The sequence below is a fragment of the Zootoca vivipara genome, chromosome 7, assembly GCF_965207765.1.
Source record: "Zootoca vivipara chromosome 7, rZooViv2.hap1.1, whole genome shotgun sequence".
Classification (NCBI taxonomy): Eukaryota; Metazoa; Chordata; class Lepidosauria; order Squamata; family Lacertidae; genus Zootoca; species Zootoca vivipara.
In genome coordinates, this window is record NC_142590.1 from 37,525,284 (window position 1) to 37,552,602 (window position 27,319).

Here is a 27,319-nt window from a genome sequence, read left to right on the forward strand (position 1 = left end):
TGGTAGAATACTAGCGAATTCACTGACAGAGTATAAACATTCAATTTATTTTGACTTATTTTAATCTAACCATTCAATTTGCTGCTCGCCTGGGACAAATAGTGACTGTCCTTGGTTGAGATCTACCTAAGTCGCTTCAAGCTGTGAACACAACCAGTGTCATGTTGCAGTGTGTTTAGCAGAGCCATAGTATGGGGGCTCAGCATGCTTGTTCAAGCAATAGCAAACCAGTAATACTAAAACAGGGAGAATGAGAAAATGCATACGATGTGAGAGAGAAAGGGGGGGGGGTCTTTCTCAGTATTCTATTGCCCTTGCTAGAATCTTTGCAAAACACAAAAGACATTGTGTTTGCCTCATCAACTGCCAAAGCTCCTGTCTCTTCACTTCATAATGTCTTGTTGTGCCCTTAGGCAGGCTCATGGAATCCCTGAGGCAGACCCCTTCTGACCCTCATCTGTATAGGCCTTCTCTGCTTTCGTGTCACTGAATGATTTCCCCAAAGACTGAGACACAACAAGGTCTCATTTAAAATCAGTAAGACACCTGAGTTCACGATCAAGGTGGAAACTCCCCTTGAACAATGCTTAAACAACTTATTTCTATTTACATAAAAATGTATAACCACTTCTTCATAAAACTATACAACTGGTGAGCAAAATATACAAATAGTGGTACCTCGTTTTACGAACAGCCCTGTTAATGAACTATTCGGTTTGCGAACTCCTCAAAACTATTCCGGCTTGCAAACTTCACCTTGGTCTACAAAAGGAAGCCAAATGGTAGAAGGGCACCAGCGGCAGGAGGCCTCATTAGGGAAAGCGCACCTCGGTTTAAGAACAGGTTTGGTTTAAGAACAGACTTCAGGAACGGATTAAATTCGTAAACTTAGGTACCACTGTATAGAACAAGTTATGAAGTGAAAATGCCCTCTTAGAAAACGCTTTCACAGGAAGTTTTGCATCTTTGGGAACAATTAAATTGTTTTAAAGTTGAATTAGAAGTTCTGATTTGAACTTCTCCAGCGTTTTCTCCCCCGGAGTGCCAGGGGCAATAAAGAACTTCCCCAAACTTACACCTTGTTTCTTTTTCTTTCTTTTTTACTGCCTTCCCATTTTTCATGGTCCTGGTAGCAATGGTGCTCCCTGGAGGCCTTGATTTGGTGGGAGCTGTCATTTCTTCTCAGATAGTGGAACGAAGGAACTGCCCTCACTCCAATACGGTTCATCATGAAACTGTGCTCCATAGTTGGAGTAAGGGTCATTTCCTATGTTCAGTCTATTAAATCCTGAGAAATTAAAATGGTAGTTTCCCAAACCTTGGGCAGCATCACCTCCAACTGCAAGCTTGGACTGGAATCAGATGCAGGTCAACACAAAGAAGCAGTTGCCAGTGATGTCAAGGAAACAGCATACAACTCAGCAGCAGTTAGAGCAATAGAGCAGTTGCCAGGACTGAAGATCTCTGCCTTCCACCCCTTCTAGGGCTCCTCCTCTCCCAGATGTTTCCCAAGCAGTCTCAATCTGTTTTTGCCCACCTCTGTCCTCATTATCCTGTGTGTTCTTGGAGTCCAGCGGTGAGAGGAGCTTGTCGCAGCAGGAGAGGGAGACTCCTGAGATTCTTCAGCAGTCTCTTGACTCCACTCCTCTGCTTCGGCCTCGGAGTCTGAAATGGTGCCTATCACAGGTTCCCCCTGCTCACTAAACTTTGTTACCTCTTCAGTATCCAACACCTCCTCCCCATCTCCCCACTCTGACCTCTCCTCCGTGTCCCACCACCAATCCCCAGGCTTTCAGCCTTCCTCCTCTGGGATTTCCCTTGGGGGTTCCCTGGCTGGCATCTCCCACCACTCCTTGTCGTCCAGCCAGTCCCTGACAGCTCACCACTGATTCTTGCCCCTTTTATGCCTCCAGAAAATAGCTGAAATGAATCCCCCGTTTGCATCCTGAATATGTTGGGAGATAAATTTTGGGGAGTTTCAGCTCAGCCGTAGATTGTCCCATTGTCCAATCATTCTTACAACTGCCCTCAATGTTTAACCAGAACTTGGCCAATTTACAGTGCCATCTCAACCATGCTTACTCAGAAATAATTCTTATTGAATTCAATGGGACTTACTCCCAAGTAAGTACCATTAGGATATATTATGCAAAGTTCCATGTTGTTTTCCTTTTGAACCAAAAACGGTTTCAGCAAGTTCACCAACTAAAAGGATATGGGGGGGGGGGAGGGACTGCATAACTAGATCCTTTGCAGTCTGGTAATTGTTTTCCACATGCTGCTTTTTACCTGCATGTGGGAAATCCACTTGGTGAACGGCTTGGTGGGTGCCATTTTGAGCACACATCCTCCAGTCACAATCCAGCTGTTGAGGGCAGCTTTTGCTGCTGCTTTTCAGTGAGAGAGAATGGGGGGAAAATACCATTCTGTATGTCGCATCTAGTTTGTCCCTATATTTGAGTCAAGGTCCATCAGGACTTAGCACTGAACCTGGTTGTTGTTGTTGTTTTAAATTATGTGACTTATTCCTTGAAAATGTGAAGCAGGAATAAATAACAGCTCATCTCTAAATGTGTACAGATTTTATTTCTCTCATGACTCATTAACCCACAGTCTGTTCAAGCTTTAGCAATGGGGTATTCAGAGGTAAGGGCCTTAGAGTCAGAATTTTCACAACTGTTTTAGAAATCAGCTATCATATTCAGCCTTGTTGTCGTTTAGTCGTGTCCGACTCTTCGTGACCCCATGGACCAGAGCACGCCAGGCACTCCTGTCTTCCACTGCCTCCCGCAGTTTGGTCGAGCTCATGTTTGTAGCTTCGAGAACACTGTCCAGCCATCTCGTCCTCTGTTGTCCCCTTCTTGTGCCCTCCATCTTTCCCAACATCAGGGTCTTTTCCAGGGAGTCTTCTCTTCTCATGAGGTGGCTAAAGTATTGGAGCCTCAGCTTCAGGATCTGAATATCTGTAGGATATTCAGCCTACAGCAACTTAAATTGATTTCCTCTTTTCATTTTCTCCATTGCAATGGTAAACGGTTGACGTTCATCAAATTTTTCTTGTGCTACCTTCTTAAACTCTTCTTGTCCTCATGAGCAAGTTCAAATATGTGCAGGATTGAGCCCATCAAACACAGTAGGATTTACCACTCAGAAAGCTTGTATAGGAGCAGGCTGCATGTTCTTTAATTTTCTACATAAGTGGGCTCCAAAGCTAGGGTTATATCTGCACTGCAAATGCTCGTCTATACCACAGGCACTCTAATGAAATTTCCACTTTAATATTAACACACATTTATAGAAACAAAGCAGAATCGAAACATAATTGCTCCTGGCTGTTATGGTGTTTCTAGAAATAATAATATAACTTTATCTTGAAAGTCCTAAATTCAAAATTAAAATTCATCAGTCAGCTCTTTAGAACTAGTGTGAAATTGTTCATCTTTCTTTGCTTCCATTACACTGGAAAACATGTGCTCACTCAGTGTCTCCTGCAGTAGACTTCCACTAAACAATCTCACTGAGATTTATCTAAAAGTTTAATCAAATGTAATTTATACAGAGGTCATCGCGGTAATTTTGCCCTCTTGTCTCAATCACAAATTCCGCTTTGTGCTATTAAGAAATAATTCAATCTGCCATTAGTTTAACTCGTAAAAATGATGAAATGCACACCTCAGATATCTACTGTTATTTGCTGAGGCTTGGGTGCAGAGGGAAACCCTTAAAACCAAACAAAACCATCAAAAGAACGAAAAAACAGCACACCTTGATATACACAATTGACTTCCATTTCAAAGTCATGTCTAATATTGTGGGAGGGATGGTATAAAATGGCAGATTGCAAATAAACACAGAAAATAGCCCTTTATTATACCCTTGGTGCTAGGGATTGAGATGTACAGAGGCATTTGAATATAGTAATGCTATTCAAGTACTAATCATGCAAAGTGCTGTAAAAAGCTCTCAACTGGAGTTTACCATGAATGACAATGCTAAACAAAATGAAAGCACTGCTGGGATGATAATCTAAATAACGGGATGGTGTAGTTAAGGTATCACTGTATTTCCACATACAATTATGGGTAATTTTTTGAAATGCAACTCTAATGGAAATTCACCTAAGTTCTGGAATAATCTTCATAAGTATAGTCCTATTGGGTACAAAATTCTCATCCTCTTGAAACCAGTGGGAGTTTAGCAGCATTTTTCTAAAAATAAAAATATGGGAGCAGTGTCAGTTGCAGTGTTCGCTTCCAAACAAACAAGCAAATAAAAATGTTGCACAAAAATATATACACACAAACACAAACGCATGTGCATGCTGCTATCTCAATAGGAAGGAATTTCCCACCATTCTCTTAGTAAGCAGCTGTTAGAAGAACTCTGCTGGGAGGAGCAGTTTGATCTTTGTTGACATCTGGAGACAGGAAGGGCTGCTGCGAGTTCACCTTGAATTTGAAGCAGGTGTCAAGCACCTTCTAAAACGAGTGGATAGGCTATGTTCCTGGGCAGGTCCCAAGGGAATGAGTCTTTGAAGAAGCTAGCTAGGATGGTGGAAAGGCTTAAATCAATGTATGAAAATGTCCACAGCACTTAAGTTAATGGCAGACCTGTTTAATTTTAGCAGGTGGCTTTTTGACACTATTGCATGCGATTAGAGATTCTTTTAAATAACCCTTGGGTAATTATCTGTGGTGGTGAGGTGGTAGCAATGGGAAGGACCACAAGCTCAGTGGTAGAGAGTTTGCGCTGGATGAAGAAGGTCCCAGAAAATTATGCATGCTTTACATTTAGAACACATTCTCCCCCCCCCCCTCCGCAAAAAAAAATGCTAGGAACTGTGATTTGTTAAGGGTGCTGGGAATTGTAGCTTGGTGAGGGATAAACTATACTTCCCTTGATTATTTTTAGGGTGTGTGTGCTTTTAAATCTATGCTATGTATGCTGCCTCACTAATTTATGACCTTGGAGACTGACAAGGAAAGAAAGCTAGATGTATGTTTGTTAAAAGTGCTTTAGGTATGAGGCTGACTTTAGTGGAAGTGGGTTGGACTAGATGCAATGGCAGGAGAGCTGCTAAGCTTACAGGTTTTGGCCTCCAGGACAGAGTTATTTTCTATAACTTTCTTAATTTTAATAATTGGTGACTACTATTCTCTCAAAATTTTCAGGGCTTCTGAATGGTATCTTGCCTACCCTTTGATAGATATGAACAAATTATTAACAGAGATTGTGGCTAGATTTCTGGCTGCAAAAATCTGACCACTAATTAAACACATCAAATTTATAATCTGATTATGTTATTTACTTCCCCCCTTTTAATATACCTTACTCTTAGTGTCCACATTATGTATTGTGTTGTATAGCTTATTTTAGACATCTTTTATATATTCCTGACATCTTATATCACATATGTATTACAGCCTATTTTAATGTATTTAGTACATGTATTTTACATGCATGGTTCTTGGTTTTAATTTGTTGGGTCTATGACCACATAATAAAGAGGTAGATTTGAATAAAATTTTGTTGCATGATGTGGGGAGGAAGAGAGAGATTTCTAAGTATTCCCCATTAGGTAAAAGATGGGGGAATCAAATGCAATGTGAGTTGATCTTTTTCTAAGGCGTTTGTAGCACCTAGAGGTCATTCTTGACTGCAGTGTTTTGTATTCTCACCATGTCTGCGCTATAAAAATGCTAATTGCCTCCATGAAAACATAGAGTGTGTTTACCGTGCTACTGGATCAGATCCCTTTGAGGTGTGAAAAACGTTATCTCAAGTTTATAATCTGAATGTATGACAGATAGTGTGTGGGCAGTTTATTAGTGCAAAAGACAGGGCAGTGTCATACTATAGAGCCTTTTGCTTAAGGCATGCTATAGTCTTTGCTGATAATATTGTTATACATTAAAGGTTTAAAAACCAGATGATTCACCCTATGCCTTGAGGAGCACTTAGATATAAATAAAAGTATATGCTGCTAAGAAATGTTTTGCCCTTTTTAAAAAAAGAAAAAAGAAAGAAAGAACAGAATTGGAAGTCTGATCTTTTTAAATTTCGAGCTACTCTATTTACCCTGAGTCTCGTCCAGGACAAGGTTTCTTAGTGGATCCTGAGCTAAAAAGACAGTGGTCAATTGAGAAGCCTGTTAGGCTTTTCAAAGTCCCTTATGAGTACAGTTGTAACAAGCAGTTTTGCAATGAGCTCTCCCTGGTTTGAAGCCCTAGGCTCCCTGATCCACAGAACCCCCATTCTCAATAGCTTGTGTCCGCAGAACTTTGTCTCAGCCTCAGGGTTTGTTTTTTTTTACTTGATACTTCTTTCATTCAACACCATGCCTCTAATTCTCATAGTCTGTCAGCACCCCCATGAAGATTCGAGACAAGGGAGATGGGTGTTATAGTTTATTAAACTATAACAACTATAGGATCTGCAATCAGAATAATTCAACCAAATTAGCAAAAATCAATGAAGTGTGGGAAGTGAGGTGCATTGATGGCAGGGTTTCAACTCCCATCTCCTGAGCCAGCTGCCAGACACATGCTGTGGTCACACAACAGGGCCTGAGAAAACTCTTTCCCCCTCACTGCGTGCTCCTTTGGGATATGAACCTGACATTGCTACCATGGCCCTGTTGGCCAATATTCACCCCAAAGCAAACAGGCCCACTCTGGCTCCGATAGCAAATGCAACCCCACCCCCACCCCCAATACAGGGACAGAACAGAATTTGTTATCTACATGTCTTGAAGCCATACCCATCTATTATGAATGCTCTGCTTCTTAATCTTGAATATATGTTGGTTACAGGTTGCCTAGTGAGAAAGAAACGCTGAATGCTCAGATGTGCTTCCTTTTATTGTTCCTTTCCATATTCCATGACTCAGCCCTGATGTGGAAGACAGTTCCCAGGCCTTAGTCCTGTTGAATACTAGCATTCACTAAAAAGCTCTGGAAAGATTTATGGCAGGCATCCCCAAACTTCGGCCCTCCAGATGTTTTGGACTACAATTCCCATCTTCCCTGACCACTGGTCCTATTAGCTAGGAATCATGGGAGTTGTAGGCCAAAACATCTGGAGGGCCGCAGTTTGGGGATGCCTGATTCATGGACCATTACCTGAATGTAAGGTGAGGCTGTCACATAAGAATATGATATAAATCAGATCACTTCTGGTGATCTGTTGGTGAGAATAAGTAGCCTCAAAACTATTCAGACCCCAGCTTTAATTTCCAAAATAGGTTCTATGGTCTTAGTTCAGTGTCAGGGGATTGCTGCGGCTACTCTCGAGTAAAGACGCTCCAGACCGCACTGTCTTTCAGAGTTTTATTGTGCATATTATTTACAGTGCAGAGATATCAGAAAACTTGACTGCCTAGTCTGATTCAGAATCCAGCAATGGCGATTGTCTGCTTTGGCACTAGCAAAATAGCCTGTGCACCCCAAAACACCTCCCCCTAGCCCTACGTCTTGGCACTCACCTCATTTTGAGTGCTGGAAGGAATGGTGCCTCTGATTCCCCTTGCTGACCAGAGCGGTGCATAGGCTCTTGTACCTCGCTGAGCCCTTACTCTACCGTCTGCTCTCCCGAGTGTTGCCATGGCTCCGACGCCTCACTGAACTCTCTCTCCATTCCGCTCCACCCCCTGTTCCCTCCTCCTGACCCGCTGCTCGTGCTGCTCAGGATGTTGGGGGGGGGGGTTCCCTGTAAGGGGTTCCCCTGACATCCAGTTTTTTTTATGTAAATGTCATTGTTTCGTTGTTGTGTATGGGAGGGTGGGAAGTTTTTGCTAGCTTTTTGAGCTATGTAAAACAACCAGTGGTAACAGGACTGCCTTTGCTTGAGTTGCAAATTCAAAAATGCATGGAAGAGCTCTGAAGATTAATCGGTTGACTGAAAAGGATAAAGACAACCAGGTGCAATGTTCTAATTCGACAGCAATCCACATCACTGCTAGTCACAGAGGAGAAATGTTTCCATATGGCACATGCATGTCTTAAAGGAGGACAGCACTTACACAAATTAAATGTTAGTGGCAAGACCCCTTAAAATGCTTCAGATACAAGGTCTTTGCAAACACCTGTACAATTACACGTTTTAATTACGGTCCATAGGATCACGAAGAGTCGGACACGACTAAATGACTAAACAACAGGCTTAAGTACGCCATTGTATGGGCACAGTGTGCAATATCTTCTGAGTCAATTATAACAGCATCAGTACCAGTGTATACCTGTGTTTCCCAACCTTGGGTCTCCAGCTGTTTTTGGACTATAACTCCCATCATCCCTAGCTAGCAAGACCAGTGGTCAGAGATGATGGGAGTTGTGGTTCAAAAAGCATCTGGAGACCCAAGGTTGGGAAACACAGGTATACACTGGTACTGATGCTGTTATAATTGACTCAGAAGATATTGCACACTGTGCCCATACAATGGCGTACTTAAGCCTGTTGTTTAGTCATTTAGTCGTGTCTGACTCTTCGTGATCCTATGGACCGTAATTAAAACGTGTAATTGTACAGGTGTTTGCAAAGACCTTGTATCGGAAGCATTTTAAGGGGTCTTGCCACTAACATTTAATTTGTGTAAGTGCTGTCCTCCTGGATTCAGCAAGAAGCACGTTGCTGTGACTGAGTTCTGGTAACATACACATGCTACATGGGTAAGTAGTAATTTGAGATCTTAAAGATACTTCGCTTTCCTCTGAAAGCTTTCAAAGATATGCATCATTCAGTAATATACCTCTGGATGTAAGCAGCCACAAGGGTAAATTACCTATATGAGTAAGATAACAGTGAAGAGGAAAGAAGGGATATGTAAGGTGTAAGGCAAGAAAAGAATATACATCACAGGGCAGAAAAGCTGAATAAGGCTGGACGCATCTTTAGGGAATAGAAAGCTGGTCAATTAATTCTGCTCTGGGCTTTCCATGCAGCATTCCAAATTTGTTGTTCAGCTTAATGATGCTTCCACTCTTTCACCATCCCATGCAGCATTACAGTATATTATAATTCAGAAATGTATTATTTATGCTGCTTTAAATCACACACAGGGATCTTGTTCAATATGTTCCCTTTAAATGCTGTCATGTGTAATGAGAATATGCCTTGGCAAGGGGCCTCTTCAAACGTTACTATTTCCATACATCCCTGTGTGTGATAAAGAATGCTTACAGGTCTCAGGCTCAAAATTATGACATAAAGCCTTTCGCAGGAAAGATCCAGGTAAAGGTGAATGTAAATGTAAAAGTAAAGGGACCCCTGACCATTAGTGACTGACTCTGGGGTTGCAGCGCTCATCTCGTGTTATTGGCCAAGGGAGGCAGCGTACAGCTTCCAGGTCATGTGGCCAGCATGACAAAGCTGCTTCTGGCGAACCAGAGCAGCACACGGAAACGCTGTTTACCTTCCCGCCTATTTACCTACCTGTACTTTGACGTGCTTTCGAACTGCTAGGTTGGCAGGATCTGGGCCCGAGCAACAGGAGCTCACCCCGTCATGGGAATTCAAACCGCTGACCTTCTGATCGGCAAGCCCTAGGCTCTTTGGCTTAACCCACAGCACCACCCACGTCCCTGAAAATGTAGAGGTGTGCAAATCCAAAAAAAAAGTCCCAATTCCATTGTGTTTTCAACTTTGGAGGTGAGAATAGTATCTGAACAGAACTGCACTTAACATTACCTTAAATTTAGAATGGGAAAACCCCCAAATAAGTTTTTTTTCCTGCAGGCACTGCTACTTTTATTTCATTTATGCTTTCCTGCTTCCACTTTATATTCCTAAGGATGTCCATGAAGAGATGGTGGAAAGGGCTTGTATAAAAAGCTAAAAATGGACTGTGCATAATCAAAATTATACTTACATTGAACCACAGAAATGCTTATTTTAATCAGTTGACTAATGGGTTAAAATCAAAGCAAATGATTAACTAAACAGATGGCAGCCCTTATATCTGTATTCACTCTTTTCAAGGATTTTTTAATCCTTTTGTTTGGTTTTAGCATTTATTTATTCTATTTTTATCTACTTTATAAATATGTGCCACCTCCACAGTTTACTGATCAGCCTTTCAATTGTATCAAAGCACTTTATTTCTCATTATACTTTTTAAAAAAATAAATGCTGAATACGCACAAACAATATAGGAAATTCATTTACGGTAAGTTCATAGAACTGAACATCACCAGGTTGTTGGTATGGGAAGTCTAGGCTCTGCCTGGTTCAGAGGTAGACAGCACCATGCCTTCCAGATGTTGTGGTCTACAGCTCTCATGGACAGTGGTCAAGAGACTTTGAAAGTTGTAGTCCACAACATCTGGAGTGTGCTGTGATGACCACCCAAGTGACTAGATAATCGGAAGCCAGCTAGAATTTAAGTGTTCCAACAGTGAGTGAGAAGTAAATGTTATGCCACATCACACAAGCACACAGGAAAAAAGGACTGTGGCAGTGCTTATCTTGTTAGATATAATGAAGATTGTTGACAAAAAGAGTTTGCAAATTAGATTTTATTTACTGCAAAACAAAATAATTGAGACAAGAATGTTTACACACATGAACGGCACATAGAATAGCCTGATGGTGATGTTAAGCATTGTTGTGCATCCAGATGTGATTTCCCCTCAGAGCTTAGTGTCGCAAATGTTACTTTATTGCTCTTAGCACTCAGTAGTAACATCTGCCTCAGCATTTCCCTCCAGCATAATTTAAAAATTACTTACAGTTTCTGACTCGTCATCCATGTGCCATTAGTCTCTTATAAAATGTTGTTGAAGAGCATGAGGACACAACCATTTGATAAATACTGTCTGGAAATTCAGACGAGAACTTGGTGTAATAAGGAGATGATGTGGGTGGAAAACTGTGGTTTTGTTGGCATCTCACCAGTGTCCTTACATATTTGAAACTAATCAATCACAGAATTCACAAGCTGGCATCTCCCAGGAGGAAAGCATGCAGGGGTCCTAGTGATTTTTATTGTTATTATTTTCAAAACCATCTGTGGGGATGGGACAGGAGGAAAAACAAATTTTGGAATTATTATAATTTTCTTAGAATGATGTATATTGCTTTATGATGCATAATGTTTTACTTTTACTGCACTTTGCTGAAGTTGTTGCTATAATTGTAGTTGTTGTTATTGTGCCCTGTCCTGGGAACCATTTGGTTGTAGCACAATAAACAACAACAACAACATTAAACTCTGGGCAGCTTACAACATATAAAAAATTGTAAAACATTAGACATTAAATATTTCCTGATACAGGGTTGCCTTCAGATGTCTTCTAAAAATAATAAATGTGATTATTTTTTTAAAGTGGAATGTTGGAGGTTGTGGTTCTCAGAGGTTCAAAGTTGTGGGGAACTGGCAGCATTGTTAATTTGAGTTGAAAGTATCATACATGTTACTTGGTGGATTGATTGCTAGACTTTGACTTGGGATATCAAAAGTTCAAAATCTCAGCCAAACTTGAGTGTTCCCAGATGGCTGGACTTGGGCCAGTTCTTATCTCTCTTTCATCCTAGCTTATCATGCAGGGCTAATTGTGAAGGCATGTGGAATAATGATTTTAAAACATGTTGTGTAGTACAAAATTTCGTAGCAGCTGCAACATTCTACATGGAAGGCAAATGATGCTCTTGCTGGCGACCTCCATCGGGGATAGTCTGAGAGCTTGTACACATTGAAGCATTTTTCAGCTGTTAATCCACATTTTCCCTATTTGAATTAAACCAGAATAATCTAATTTGAATCTGTATATGAGGAGCAACTTTCACCTTTCCGGTTTATACCATTAGTTGTTCGCTGTTCCTGCCCTCTAATTTATTGATTCCATTATGCCAGTTACATACTGACAGGGCATGTAGAAAGATATGCTATAGATACAACTTGCTGTTGTTGTTCTACAAAACCCACCCAATAAGTGTGTGGAAGGACATAGGCAATTGTAAATTTGCTTGTACACTTTTTTTGAAACGCATATCAGGATACGTACTGAAGGACCTGCATCAGCCCTCCTCATTTCCACTGCCCTCTGGTGTGTAGGAGCCATCAACTAAGTTGTTCAAGCAGATTGCTGTTGGTCACACTTCAGTGGTGGTGGTGGTGGTTGGGAGATAACATCTGTAACATGGATTGTGGCTTTGAAAGTTGACTTGACTGGTATGCACTAAAATAATATTTAAATATTCAATTCATTCCAGTTAAGGAGTAGAAATGCACACCACACACACACACACACACACACACACACACACACACTTGCAGTCTGAATAAACATGGTTCAAAAATGTGGACTTTGATAAAACATATAGACAACAAAGCATATTAACACATCTAACTTGCCTGTAGACCTTTAGCTTTTCTACTGCTTTCATAAAATTACGTGCATTTCAAAACTGCACCTCTCTCTTTTCAGGTCAGGATCGCAGCGAAGCCACTTTAATAAAAAGGTTTAAAGGCGACGGTGTTCGATACAAAGCAAAACTCATTGGGATAGACGAAGTTTCTGCGGCACGAGGCGACAAGTTATGTCAAGATTCCATGATGAAATTAAAGGTGTTGTGAAACTCTCCCCACCCCCAAAAAATGTTATTGGATCAAAGTACCGTATCATTTATTTGGACTGAGCCATTTTTATGTAAAAAGGGTATTTGGGGAGTTAAAGAGCTACCTGAAACATCATTTGCAACAATGTTCTTGCACCGATTCACTGGTGTTTGGAGCTCTGATAGACTGCTTCATTGTCAAATTTTTAAAAGCCCTTCTTCCTATTAAAAGCCATGACATGGCCAATCAGATTTAGTCACATGGCTGTATCAATGCAAAGAAATGGAGGAAAATCTGTTTTGCTTGCCCTCATTGACATCATCACATTAACTGTGGTGATAATGGCACGGGGAAGACCAAGCGCATTTTAAAGGGGAAGGAAATATGTGAAGAGACTTTGTATTCAAAGATCCATGCCTTTTGGAGGTCATTTCTTATTTTAGATCAGGGATGGGAAACACCTAGCCTTCCTAACGTTGCTGGACTGCAGTTCTCATCACCCCAGGCTGTTTGTCATGTTGGCTGGGATTGACAGGAGTTGGAGTCCCGGAACATCTGGAGGGCCACGGGTTCCCCTGTTTTACATGGTGAAGAAGCAAATGTTCCCAGTAAACTTATATGTATTCCCAACAAAACCTCTGATCTGAGAAACAACATTGTCCATGCAAATGGGGTAAGGATAAGGGACATAAAACAAAGCAGCATAGATGCAGTGGAATATGATGTACGTATTTATAGTTTATATGCCAACATTTACTACACATACATCACACACATCTTATGTTTCTACAATATTTTTATACAATTCTTTTAAAAAAGAGAAGTTAGAAAGGGATTTTAAGTACTTGGTAATTAAGGAAGAACCCAATTTGAAAGGCTGGCTCTTTTTGTGTCTAAGCAGCACATGCATAAGATTAAACTGATTGTAGCTTCTTTCTCATTCATTCCTTGGTTCCATCTGCCAACAAGTGGTTTGGGAGCTTCTGGTTGTTAACAAGGCTAGGCTGGCCCTTTTGTCTCCATCCCAGAGGGTCTCAATTTCCATCTCTCCTCCAAAATGTTTGGTTCCTGTTAGCATAATTGAGAGACTTGCCTGTGTAATGTTGAGAGGTTACTAGGACCAAAAGAAACAGGTGGTGTCACAAATTCAGATTGCTGTTTGCTCCTGCTCTACTGGTTTTTACCATGTTCTATGATGATATTATTTATTTCTTTTTAAATATTCATGTCCTTCTGCTGAAAATTTACCTGCGGCATATTAATTTGTTTCTACTAAAGGCAGCCTCATTTAATGGCCTACGTGAAGGGCACAGAACCTGGCCACTTGCATTTGGACTCTGGGACAAGTCACCAGTTGTGCCAGATTCCTTCCATAAGCTTTCATCATTCCATAGGGATGCCCTCTTGTATCAACTGGGCTATGACACCGTCCTTGAATCCCTGAGGCAAAGGCTTTGGGACATTTCACATAGCGACCTGCGATATTGATCTCAAGTAATTTGTGGCCTGGTAGCAGCGTGAATCCAATATGGGTACGACTTTCAGATACCCTCATACAGTACCGGTCGGTATCTTAGGAACCTGTCTGTACCAACCTATCGTTGTTTATTTACAAAGCCAGACTAAATGTATTTCCATCGGAAGTGCTAAATGGTAGACTGAGAGGCATCCCTTATCAGAATAGGCTTTGTTTATGTTCTCAGGACCTCGATTGCATGAAGCATATTTTGTTGCATTGTAGGCAGTATGAGCAAGCAAGGGACCAGCTGATCAAACACCTACTGGCAAATCTGCCGGGAAAATCTGAAGCCTCCCATATTAAATATCGTTTGAATGACAGATCTAATTATATTACACTGGGCATGGCAAAAATTCTCTCGGAAGTTAAAAGAAACAAGGATCACCATGCTTGAGACAAAACAAAATGACTGCCCTGGTTCCTCTCTCTTTTGTGGTTGGCTGTCTTAATTGTATTTTGTCCTGAAATTTTCAATGGGTCTTTGGCTGCAATACAGATCTAAATTAAAAATTCATAGGGATGCAGTGAATGTTAACTTGTGGTACAGAACAGTTCAGAAACATGAGTAGTGGTTGCATATTATTATAGGAATATTTGTGATGTCTCACGATAAATCTCCAGAAAGCAAAAATCACTGCTAAAAAAAATAAACTAGCACTGTCATGTTATAATAATTTGGAATGCAAAATTTCTGTACTCAGTGGGTGAAAAATGAACATCATACTTTAGCTGCAGTTCATTTATTTTCAGCACTGTGTTCTTGTTATAAAAAAGTGTGCCTAGACATTCTGTTGTTGCGTCCATAACCTAGGTTTAAGGCGCCAATTAGCTCCTAGCTTTCATATCTTGGTCTCTAACACTGCTTGGAGAGTATACATTACTCTTGTTGCCTTGAGCTTAAAAATAACACAGGACTGATTGAATGTCTCAGGGTAGTTAGCACAACTGAATGGATGTGCAAACAGCCTGATTTAGGGTTGTGTGCTGGAGAGCTGCTTTCAGTTCTGGGATTAGTAATTTGTAAGCACTACATACCAGAGTCTGAAAATATTACTGCTGTGAATTTTTAAAAAGTGTACATCCAAATAGCATGCTTTTGCCAGTTTCACATTACAAAACATTACTGAAAGTAGATACTCCACATATATATTCGTTCCCATGGTACCAAGTACAATACATGTAGAAAATACAGCTTCCACCTGTAGAATACCCATGGAAGGACTTAGAAGTATTAAATCTAATTTATTAAACCGAAACAAACAATAATGACATATAGAATGACTATATGTGGAAGCAAAGCATGGTAATAGTATTAGTAAATTTTGTACTCGATATCTGCAGTTCCTTTCCTTTTATTTTCTGCAAGTTTCTACCTATTCTTATCTCAGTTTAATGCCTGTTCTTCTTCCTTCCTTTACTCACCTTAGATAGCCTAGTTTCTGAGACTTCTTCCCAGTCGCCACCCTGCCCCCCCCCCCACAGTTGCTCTTCTCTGAAGGCCTGTGCAAAATTTAATCTGAGTTAGTTGGTCAGCTCTCACTTCCTTTGCAGAAGCTGGTCTGCAAACATTCTGGGGTGTTTATAAATACAGTGGTACCTCGCAAGATGAATTTAATTCGTTCCGCGAGTCAATTAGTTTTGCGAAAAATTCGTCTTGCAAATCGCGGTTTCCCATAGGAATGCATTGAAATTTCTTTTTTTGCCCATAGAAACACATTAATTAAATTTCAATGTGTTCCTATGGGAAACCGCAATTCGCAAGACGAATTTTTCACAAAACGAAAGAAAGTTATGACCCAATGATGTTGTTTTTTTTGCCACAAATGAGACCTGCAACAAATGGTTGCAGAAGTTACAGTTCCCTGTTCAGGATTCCATCTGCTACTGCCATGTTGTTTCTCAGAGATCCCATTTTGGCTACAATCCTGTTCATGCTCAGCACCAGAAATCGCTATTGGAAAGAGTATTGATGATATTATCTACACTAGCTTTAAAAATAATGAATTGGAACAGAAGAAGTCATACAGCTGCCTCTAGTCACAGTGTTATTTTATAAATAATAAATGCATTTCCTAACATGGCAAAGAGAAAGACTTGGGATGTGGTTTGTCTAAGGGGTTCTAATTAATGCATCAAAAATAAAACACCATATTTTGGCTTTTTGAATGCACAATCAGAGGCCTTATTCGTTGAGGAAAAAATGGACTAGTCCTCTGGTTGTTCTACTTCTGTGATTATATAATTCTTTATGAATCTAATACTTAAAAAGAAAAAGAAATCTTATATTTGTGTAAAGGTGTGGGAGGGGAGGGAGAACTCAAATCAGAAAAGAAAAGAGGCAGAGATACTACTGGTAAGAATTTTCTACCTACTTCCCATCATGGAAATTTCATCAGTTTCACCTACCTAGAAATAAAGCATTCCTGCTGTCTTCCAAGGCAGCAGAAAAAAAGAAGAATGTACAGGGAAATTATTAGTACAGCAAGATTTTGATTGTGGCAAAACTGCATGGTTTCAGATGAAACATGAATCACACAGTTCATAGCAGGAGAGTGTTTTGAAACTTGATATGTAAAGTGGATCTGCATATGGAAGCCGATGTCCAACCCAGTCCTCAGTACATTTATACAGAAGTCAGTACCACTTAATTCAGTGGGTCTTACTTAATAACAAGTATAGATAAAATAGAATAAAAAGGTAAAGGGACCCCTGACCGTTAGGTCCAGTCGCGGACGACTCTGGGGTTGCAGCGCTCATCTTGCTTTACTGTCTGAGGGAGCCGGCGTACAGCTTCCGGGTCATGTGGCCAGCATGACAAAGCCACTTCTGGAGAACCAGAGCAGCACATGGAAACGCCGTTTACCTTCCCACTGGAGTGGTACCTATTTATCTACTTGCACGTTGACGTGCTTTTGAACTGCTAGGTTGGCAGGAGCAGGGACCAAGCAATAGGAGCTCACCCCGTCGCGGGGATTCGAACCGCCGACCTTCTGATCGGCAAGCCCTAGGCTCTGTGGTTTAGACCACAGTGCCACTTAATAACAAGTTAATAACTTGTTACTTAATAACAAGTATACTTGATAACTTGTTACTTGATAACAAGTATACTTAATAACTTGTTACTTAATAACAAGTACTGTATCGATAAAATAGAATATTTTTGCCCCAAACCAACATCTGAAACCAATGGAAAGCTCAAAGTGTTCAGATCTTTAAGGAACAACACACCGCCACTTCTCACTAATGTCTGCAGACTATTGGCAGAGACAAAATGTCAAATTATTTTAAATCAGAACCATTCTGTTTTCTCCCAACAGGGAATTGTTGCTGCAACTCGTTCAAAAGGGGAACACAAGCAGAAAATATTTTTAACTATCTCATTTGGAGGAATCAAAATCTTTGATGAGAAGACAGGCGTAAGTAAAATAATGACACCAGACAACACAATTGAATCTCTTGGTACTTGTATCCTTGAAAGCTTCCCGTGGCTGGGTAGTAATTTTTGACCGATATAAAGTCACACAAAACAGATGACATGCTTCATAAATTGCTTACTGTAGATCAAAGCAACAGCCTTCGATACCTAAGGTGTAGTAATTGTTTTGTTTGTTTGTTTGACACAGTACCTCAATGAAGCTACTTCTATGACTGATGTGATTTTATCTGCATACCTAAAAGTTGTTAAAACTAGGGCGAGGGGCTTTTGTGATAGAATACATAAGGTGATGTAGGCCATATTAAGGTCAGCGGCTTTCCTACCCCGGCTGGTACCGGGGGCGGTGCCTGCGTGGCGCTCCGTGCGGACTGCGCACGTGTGGCATCCCACGCATGCACACTCTGCAGGGGGCGTGGCACATGCTCAGTCTGCATGGCACCCCGTACGGAGTCCACACCTCCCCAGCCCAGCAAGCTCTGTGCTGGGGAGGTGACACAGACTCCCACGTTGGAGCCTTTTAAGGCAACGTGGGAGCCTGTATCCTTTTACGACGCTTGACAGGAGGCTCGCGGCCGCTTTGTTGGGGCACTAGCAAAGCTTCACCCTCTTGGGAGCCATGACTCCCATCTGTCCTACTCCCTCCTCTTTCTCCACCTCCGGCATGGTGGCGATGTTTGTTTTGTCCTGGGGGGTGAGCCTCCCTCCCTCCTTCGCTCCCTGAGGGCAGGGGCTCCCTTTGCCGACTTCCCCAGGAACAGTCACTCGCTTTAGTAGTAGTAGTAGTACCGTGTTTCTCATATTATAAGTCATGTCTTATAATTTTTTTTACTCAAGAAAATAAGCCTATGGCTTATTTTCGGGGGGTGTCTTATTATTTAAAAAAAATTACAGTGTGGTACCTCCCCTGTCCGGTGCCCGGAACTGGCTGCTGCTGCGCTGCTGGGAGCATTGTCGGCGCTTCAGCAGGGCACGCTGCTGGGTCCCGCCGGGTCGGGGCTCCACGCGGCGCGCGCTGAGGCTCTTGCTGGGTCCCGCCGCCGGGTCGGGGCTCGGAGCAGTGCGCGCTGCGGCTCTTGCTGCGTCCCGCCGCCGGGTCAGCGCTTGGCGCGGTGCATGCTGCTGGACATTTTGGAGGGCAGCAGCAGCCGGTTCCGGGCGCTGACAGGCATCTTCCTCTTCCATGGCGCCATCCAGACCTGCTCCCACCACTACGGCTTATTTTTGGGGTATGTCTTATATTTCTTCAACTCAGGAAAATCCTGCCATGGCTTATTTTGTAGGGATGACTTAAAATATGAGAAACACGGTGGTAGTAGTAGTAGTAGTAGTAGTAGTAGTTGAAGACCTAAAAAAACTCGCTCCCTCTCTGGCTTTGCAGAGGGGTGGGGTAGGACCCTCTGCTCCCTGACTTGGAGGTGTCCCCCCCCCCTGCATAGTCCGCTATAGTCTTCTCCCCAATGCACCCCATCAAGAAGAAAGCGGAGACTCGCCAGATCCCAGAAGGGGCCACCGAGGCAGCACTTGCAGAGCAGAGAGACAACAGCCTCTTGCCTTCTCTTTGCAGGAAAGACCTTGGGAGGGTGGGGCTTGTGCTCTGGAGGACGTATCCGGCAATTTCATTTTCTATCATCTCTAGGACTCTATCTCAGTTCCTTTTAACCCCTAGCAAGCCGAGCACACCCTGCTGAGCCCCCTCTCCCTCTCAAAAGCAGGAGCCGACAGTGGGAGCGATATTAAGGTGGGTCATTAAAAGAAAAATAAAAAATGTTTCTTCCCTTGATCTTCTCTCAGGCGTATGGTATAAACATAGTCAAATTTCAAATTTGGGACAAATCGGTTAATATTTAGACCCTGTTCCTGCAGATTGAAATTTTGCCTCACTACAAGTGATAAAAACATAGGAATTTGACTCATTTAATTCTCAGTATGTTAAATTGTGAACTAATAAACATAATTTTTAGGTTTTATGTAGAGCAATAATAGTTGGATACTATTATTTTCTGCAATATTTATTTATTTAAGATAAAACATGTTGATAATTTACAATTTCAAAATTTCAATCTGTAGGAGCAGGGTCTAAATATTAACCGATTTGTCCCAAATTTGAAATTTGACTATGTTTATACCATACACCTGAGATAAGATCAAGGGAGGAAACATTTTCGGGAAAAATTTTTTATGACCCATCCTAAGCGATATGCAGGACACACACCCAGATACGTTTTATTTTGCTTTATTTTGGTGTGGGGTGGGGGCATAGCTGCCAAGTTTTCCCTTTTCTCGTGAGGAAGCCTATTCAGCATAATGGAATTTCCCTTAAAAAAAGGGATAACTTGGCAGCTATGGGTGGGGGTAGGAAACTGATGCTACCTTCCCTTTTGTTCATGCACGTAGTTCATGCCCATAAGTGCATCAATGTGTTTCTGCAAAGCTCTACCTCACACACCAAAGCTCCCCACCCTCCAGTGCCAGTAAACCCAATGGGAAGGACAGCTCTGTTTGGCACTCATTGTAGATCAGAGATGGAGGAGACAGATTGCGTTCCTTCCCGCTGCTCCCCGGTCCTTCAAGCCTTCTTCTCCCCGGCTTGGCTTTTTCTAAGCGTGGGCTGGGAACGCGAAAGGGCTCCCATGCTCCGCATTGGCTGGGAGCTGCTGGGCGAAGCTACTGGCGGGGCGCCCTGCTGCCCTGCACTCAGGCTCCTTGCTGGCCACCCAGTTGTGAGCCAGAGGCAGGAGCCCCAGCCCAGCAAGCTCCGCCTCCGTGCGCAGCCCCGCCCTGCCCGGCTGGCCACTGTTGAGTGGCGGATGGCCACCAACAGCACCAGGGTGGCCTCTCTGTGATGGCGGCTGCAGCAGCCCCGCAGAGTGGAGCGTGGGGCGGCCTGCCTCCCCCCCACCCCCAGTTGCGACGCCCCTGATTAAGATCTCATTTCTGTCCATTTCCATGTGAAAGACAGATATTTGAACTGGTATTTTGTGTCAAAATACACATGATCTTAATTGCGGGGATGCAATTATCATGTATTTTATTGTTATTCAGATTGCAGCTGCAAGGAAGCCAAAACAGTCTCTGTCATAGGTGCCAACTCCCTGAGGCCCTGGGTGTCTGAGCACCCACAAAATTCCCCCTGAAGAGGCTGGTCACCCACAAATTTCAATACCAGGGCCATGCATGCATGGCACCTAGAGCCCCAGGGACCTATGGTCGCGGGACCAAGCTGGCACTCCTAGTCTCTGTTATGGGGGAAGGGGAGAGAAGAGGGTTTTGTGTTCATATGTAATGTGCTGAAAGTATGTACTAAAAGGGTAGTGGCTGCTTGTTGTTGTTGTTGTTGTTACAGTATATTAAAATCTCATAACACAGAGGCTAAAGAATGGTTTGAAATTATCTCATAGTCAAATCATAATAGTTCCGTCACTTAAACAATTTTATTTTGGATTAACAGGGGCTTAAGTCAAACATTAAAAATAAAATCAGAACACACTGAAAAACAGCTTTTTATCTTAACTATAATTATCTTCACAGTGGCATATGCCCTCTCTTGAATTTTAAAAAGGATCTCAATTAAATTTTTATATAAATTAACTATAATTAATTAATTAACTAAACTATAATTAACTAAATTAACTATTTAGCATGATGCTAGAAATAAAACCAGACTGAATGGCATATTATGTTATTGGATAACCAAGATCATTAAACTTACAAGTAAATAATGCAGTGTCAATTATGAAGAGTTATTGGGATAGTACTGGGTACTATATATTCAAAGTATGATGCCCTGTTTGATTATCTTAAGCTTATAACCTTATGCAAGTGTTGCATTCTACTTCCTGTAATCTACAAGTGATGCCAAGGAAGAGTTGCCAGTTGTCCACCAAGCTGATCCTTCTCAGTGTATCTGAAGTGGGATGTGAAATCTGCAAGGCATTGTGGCAGTATCTAGGCTTGCCAGGACATTTCCAAGTTACAGCAATTACTGTGTCCATAGGGAATTTGTTTTCTCCAGACTTCTAGAAGGAGAAAAAACGAGTATGAGTCAGAGGGGGCATCCACAAAGATGCTAGCAACTGAGAAAGAGGATTTTTAGCTTCACCTGGCCAGAATGATAATATAATTTCTAGAGCTACGAGAGAGTGAAGTCTGCTATTGTCATTCCAGTAGTGGATAGTGTGACACAGTGTGTCATTACCAGTTGGTCACACTGCTGCTGCTGCTGAACAGGAGGTAGGAGGGGAAGTGGCAAAAGCACCAGCAGGATTAGTTCTGCTGGCGTGTTTGCACTGCACCACCATCTCTCCCACCCTGATATATCCAGTAAGCAACAACAATGTGACTCACGGGAGATCCAGTGAATTATGGCACCACACCCCATGCACTACAGGATATAGGCCTGCAACTGGTGTGCTCTCACACCAGTTCTCACTTAAGAACCTGCTAGTGTTGATGTCATAAAATGAGGAGAAATCCCAGTTACAGGCCCTTCTTCCTACAGTCACTTTATTCTGCTGATTCTGATTTTACCTCATCGTGCCAGATGTTCCACGGAACACAATAAAGAAAAGAAAAAGCAGTTAATTAGCTGCGGTTGCTACAGTTGCAATATTCACATTGAGACTGGGCCATGGCAAGCAGTCTGAGGTGAGTCAGGCACTACGAGCCCCAAGACAGATCAGGGGTCAAGAATAGGACCAAGGGGCCAGCCAGGAGTTCAAACCAAAGAACAAATGAATTATTGGGGTCAAACCAAGAAGCTGGTCCAAATAATAACTTAGGATTCAGGAAGACCTTGTTGCTCAAGCAAGGATCAGCTGCATAAAGCCTAGTTCTTTCTACTCCTTTCTGCCTAGAAGGATCCAGTGATCAGCCTCGGTGGTCAATCAGGAAGGTATCTTCACTGAGGAGGCTTCCACCTGCAATTCAGTGATTCTCTACATGGGGCAAACACACATGGATTACAGCAGCTTCTGACTATTTAGCATACTTCACAGCTGCAAATAAATAATTTCATTGCTGGAACTGAAAATCGTGGATAGTTGCTGCATCCCTGTGTGGACTATAAGCCTCCTGTCCTCTGGCTCTGCCCCACTGCCCCAGTTTGGATAAGTTCATTGTCATGTAATCATTTGCCAAATTATTACTTATTTCACTAAAATGCCCATGTCTGATCGCTTTCATTTGTCTGCGTTACTCATGCACATACGTCTGACCTAATTTAAAAGAGACAAATGTTGATTTTTGTGCGCTTTGTATCTTGTTGGCTAATATTGGATTTTAATTTATCACAATAAAAAAATCAATGTGTAGCCCTAAACCAGCAAATTCTCTAAAAATTGGCATTGGCAGGCCTGACTTTAGATGGATGGTTTTAGAGGAACTGCTCCGTAATTAGAGCTTAAAATAATGTATTTGGGTTACTGTCAGAAACCTTGCCTGCGACGTTTTCCTTCGCGTTTATAGCGTACTTTCATGTACTGCAAATGTAATATTCATGAACAAAATATACATGTTAATTAATATTTTAGCTGTCTTTGTACTTGAAGTCTTGATGGGTGTGCTTGATGTGCTTGCACTTTCTGATGGAAAGTGTCACTCAAGGCAAATACTGTCACTAAGAATTAGAACGGTTGTTGGTGAAGTTTCACTCCCCTTAACACTTTAATCCTCTAAAACACCCGAGAAAGAAAATATACTGTCCCTCTAACTAACATGGGATGATTTAATTTTACTGTTTGTAATTCTTTTTGCTATTTGTGGGAGGAGGGCTGTGGGGTTTTTTTGGGGGGGGGTATGTCCAAAATGCATGTATGGGACCCAGGTGGCGCTGTGGGCTAAACCACTGAGCCTAGGGCTTGCTGATCAGAAGGTCGGCGGTTCGAATCCCTGTGATGGGGTGAGCTCCCGTTGCTCGGTCCCAGCTCCTGCCAACCTAGCAGTTAGAAAGCACATCAAAATGCAAGTAGATAAATAGGAACCGCTATAGCGGGAAGGTAAACGGCGTTTCCATGTGCTGCTCTGGTTTGCCAGAAGCAGCTTTGTCATGCTGGCCACATGACCTGAAAGCTATACGCCGGCTCCCTCGGCCAATAATACGAGATGAGCGTGCAACCCCAGAGTCGGTCACGACTGGACCTAATGGTCAGGGGTCCCTTTACCTTTCCCTTCATGTCCAAAATGCATGCATGGGTTTTTGGATTCCATCTTGTGAGGAGGATTAGGGAGGCAGGAGAGGATTTAATGATACCCTTCCTAACTTGTGCTAGCAAGCTCCATATCCTAGCAGAGTTCCAAACATCCCCCTTTTTAAATTACACAGTGGTTAGCTTGTTGCTGGCTCGTCTGAGCCTCACTACTTAAGATTCCTGGTAATATCCCGTCTAATCCCTCTTAAAAAGAATAGACATGAGAAACTGATTAAACTTAATATAAAAATAGTTTACTCACAGATTCATTCAGGTTTACAGATAGATCCCTAAAGGAAGGGTTAGGTTACATAAATATATATATCTACATCAGGCATAGACAACCTCAGCCCTCCAGATGTTTTGGGATTACAACTCCCATGAGCCCTAGCTAACAGGACCAGTGGTCAGGGATGATGGTCCCCAAACATCTGGAGGGCTGAGGTTGCCTATGCCCGATCTACATGAGCTGTCCCATAAGGGGATTAGTCCCAAGTAACTGCGACTGAGCAGTCACTTCTCCTAACACATAGGAAAACAAAAATGGAGAACACAGAGAACAGAACATAGAGGCCGTGTGCTCCTCTATCAACAACAGTCCACACCCACATCAAGTCACATGCAGTGGAAGTCTGTCCCAGCTCAGGAGGAAACAGGAAGTTTTCTCCTGAGTGGTACAAAACACCCCCTAACACAGGCATCCCCAAACTTCAGCCCTCCAGATGTTTTGGACTACAATTCCCATCTTCCCCGACCACTGGTCCTGTTAGCTAGGGATCATGGGAGTTGCAGGCCAAAACATCTGGAGGGCCGCAGTTTGGGGATGCCTGCCCTAACATGTCCACTGTAGGAATGTTGTACTTGACTGCTATAAGTTTCACATCCCACATGTCTTAGATTTGTAATACCCTGTGTACCCTTCCCAGCCCATCACAGAGCAACTAACTGATGTTTGCAGCAAAGTGACTGCATGGAACAAAAAAAGAATAGGGGGTGAAGCAGAACCAGACGATAACCACATCTGTGCAGGACAGCACCATCTTTCTTACTTCAAGATTATTGAGTGGAAAATATAGCTGTCTTTAAAAACCCAGAATTCATTAGTTTCCAGTGCATACAGGTACTTGCAATGTACCAAAAATTCTTCAGTATTTGTTTTTTTAGCAATCTCCCAGAAGTGGAACGGGTCAAATATCTGGGTACATTTAACTTATGAGGGTATGTCAAGCAGGGCAAAGTTTGGCCAATCAGGATAGAAGGCTTTTTTTAAATAAAAAATCATTTCCTTTTTATTCTGACATTTAAAGTGTGTAATATGTATATCCCAAGCAAATATGCCAAGTGCTATTTATTCTATTCGCTCACTTGCTGGCATAATTAGCCCTCTTGAGTCTCCTCAAAATGATATCGCTGAGATCGATATGCAGAATTTATAACTCGGGAACAGTCTATAGATTTTTCACGTTTCCAGGACTATTTTAAGACTGTAAACTTGGTTCCTAATTTAATAGTTTTGTCATGTTTTGATATATACATATAAAGACATATTTTGAGGTTAAGAATACATATATTGAATATAAATAAAAACACCAGTAAAAATGTGGACTCCAGTAAAAAAATCAAAATCAAAAACAATGCTACACCCAGTATGGATGTATTTAAAAAATGGCAACAAACTCCCACGTGAGGACCTAAGAGGCATAATGCTAACCTGGGCCAAAGTTCCATGTAGCCAATGCTCTGTGAAGCTTGCAAACAGGGCATCCTGTTATTGCCTGATATTTTATATGATACCCTGCTGCAGCAAGAAGGAACAGATAGTTCTGTGACACTTCAGAAGCTGATAGATTTGTTACGAGTAATCTCTTATGGACTGATTAAATTCTGTTGGATGGCACAAGTTTTCTGTGATTTTAAAGAGGCTGGAATATGCCCCAATGATAGGTAGGTACTACAGAATAATGGTTTCATAATATAGTGGCTCCACCCTCCAGTTAATTTATGCCCATTCAAAGCATTCTGCCACACACTAGCATGATCAGGAAGCAGAACTCAGGATGACATTTTGCTGGTTGAAGTAGTGTTGATACTTTTTTTGTGGCTAGGACAGCATCCCCCCAACCTGGTGCGCCCCAGATATTTTAGATAGCAAAAGACCAGAAGTTGCCCAGAGTTGCTGGGGCAGCCCAGTCAGATGGGTGGGGTACAAATAAATTGTTGTTGTTGTTGTTGTTGCTGCTGCTGCTGCTGGTGCTACTGCAGGAGTCCCATATCTGCAGCAGCCAGTTATAATCCTTTAATTTTAATTTCATATTTTGCCATGTGTAACAGCAATGCAAGGCAATACTGTACACACATAGAAATAAGAGCAATAAACATGGTATATTAGTCACAATCCATTGATTAGATCTTTCAGTTGTGCACAGTCATAAAGTTTCTCTTAATGGCTGACCCAGTTTTGAAGCCAATGTTGCTGTTATGACCTAATTTCTGTTACAGCAAGTTTTTCTGAAACTGTCACAAGCTTTTCTACAAATTTAGCTGGCAGCAAATATCAAGATAACATAGCCATGCATTTTTAATGGTGGACATTTTGGTAGGATGGTAGCATCTTGCCTCAGGAGCAGTGGCACAGTGCCAACCACCGCATGCAGCACCTGCCAGCCTCACAAAGTTGGCACCATATACACAAGTCAGATTTCAGGTGATTCTTGCTATGTTGCAGGATCAGCTTGGAGAGGAAAGCCCTAAGAACTGAGAGATAGGTGCAGGATGGGGAGTGTCTGTTCTTGGGGGGGGGGGGGTAATCCCATGGTTTAATTTTTTTCAAGATTCTTTGAAATACTTCAGCATCTTAAACTGTCAGCACCTATAGAATTTGGATTTGCAATTTTTGTAAAAAAAAATAAGTATATTGAAATATATAGGCTGCCTTGCTACCCCAAAAATACCCTCAAAGCGGCGAATGAAAAACAACAACGCCTTAAATGTTATTTCATGTTATGCCTTACATTTTTTAAAAGTTCTGAAGATATCTCTCATTTCCTTTCTTAGTGTGTTTGGACTGGAAGGTCAACAGCATTAGAATGGGGGGGATGAGAATAATTTGTTGTTTCACAGTTGTCAGACTAAAAGTATTGCTGATGGTATCTAGAGCAAGAAGAGCCTAGATGATTATTAAAGGATCCCACCCCCAATGTATGAAAAATTCTGAAGTGTAATGTAATAAATGCCCTTAGGAAACAGGGTTTTTAAAGGAAGAAAATATTGTTAGGAAACAGATACATGGATGAATGGAGTATGATGCAGGACATTTTTAACTGGCTTAACTTGGGTGTCTCGATCTGTTGAGGCTAGCCCTTTCTAGCACCAGCAGAATTTTGTGGGCGACATTCCAGCCTAAGAGAAAGTGCTTGACAAGAGAACTCTTGACATAATAATAAAGGAGTCCGTTTCAGAACCACTGAAATGTTTTGTCACAAGTGGTGAAAACGCCACAGCAAAGAGTGATGTTCCTGTTTAAAGTCTTGTGTCTACAGTATTTGTCTTTGATATCTTCTTCTCCTGTAAGTCTGCAAAGTTACCCCACTTGTAGCCGATATTTTTCTCTCGATGCAGCATGCTAT

General features: G+C 41.9%; 1 protein-coding gene across 2 annotated transcripts in view; it reads left to right on the top strand.

Annotated features, from left to right (window-relative positions):
• DAB1 (DAB adaptor protein 1) overlaps nucleotides 1-27,319 on the top strand; it is a 206,900-nt gene that overhangs the window by 114,771 nt on the left and 64,810 nt on the right. For both annotated transcript variants that reach the window (XM_088673999.1, XM_088673998.1), the window contains exons 3-4: nucleotides 12,423-12,562; nucleotides 17,390-17,488. In XM_088673999.1, the coding sequence (XP_088530125.1) occupies nucleotides 12,423-12,562; nucleotides 17,390-17,488 (239 nt within the window). The remainder of the gene's footprint in view (nucleotides 1-12,422; nucleotides 12,563-17,389; nucleotides 17,489-27,319) is intronic.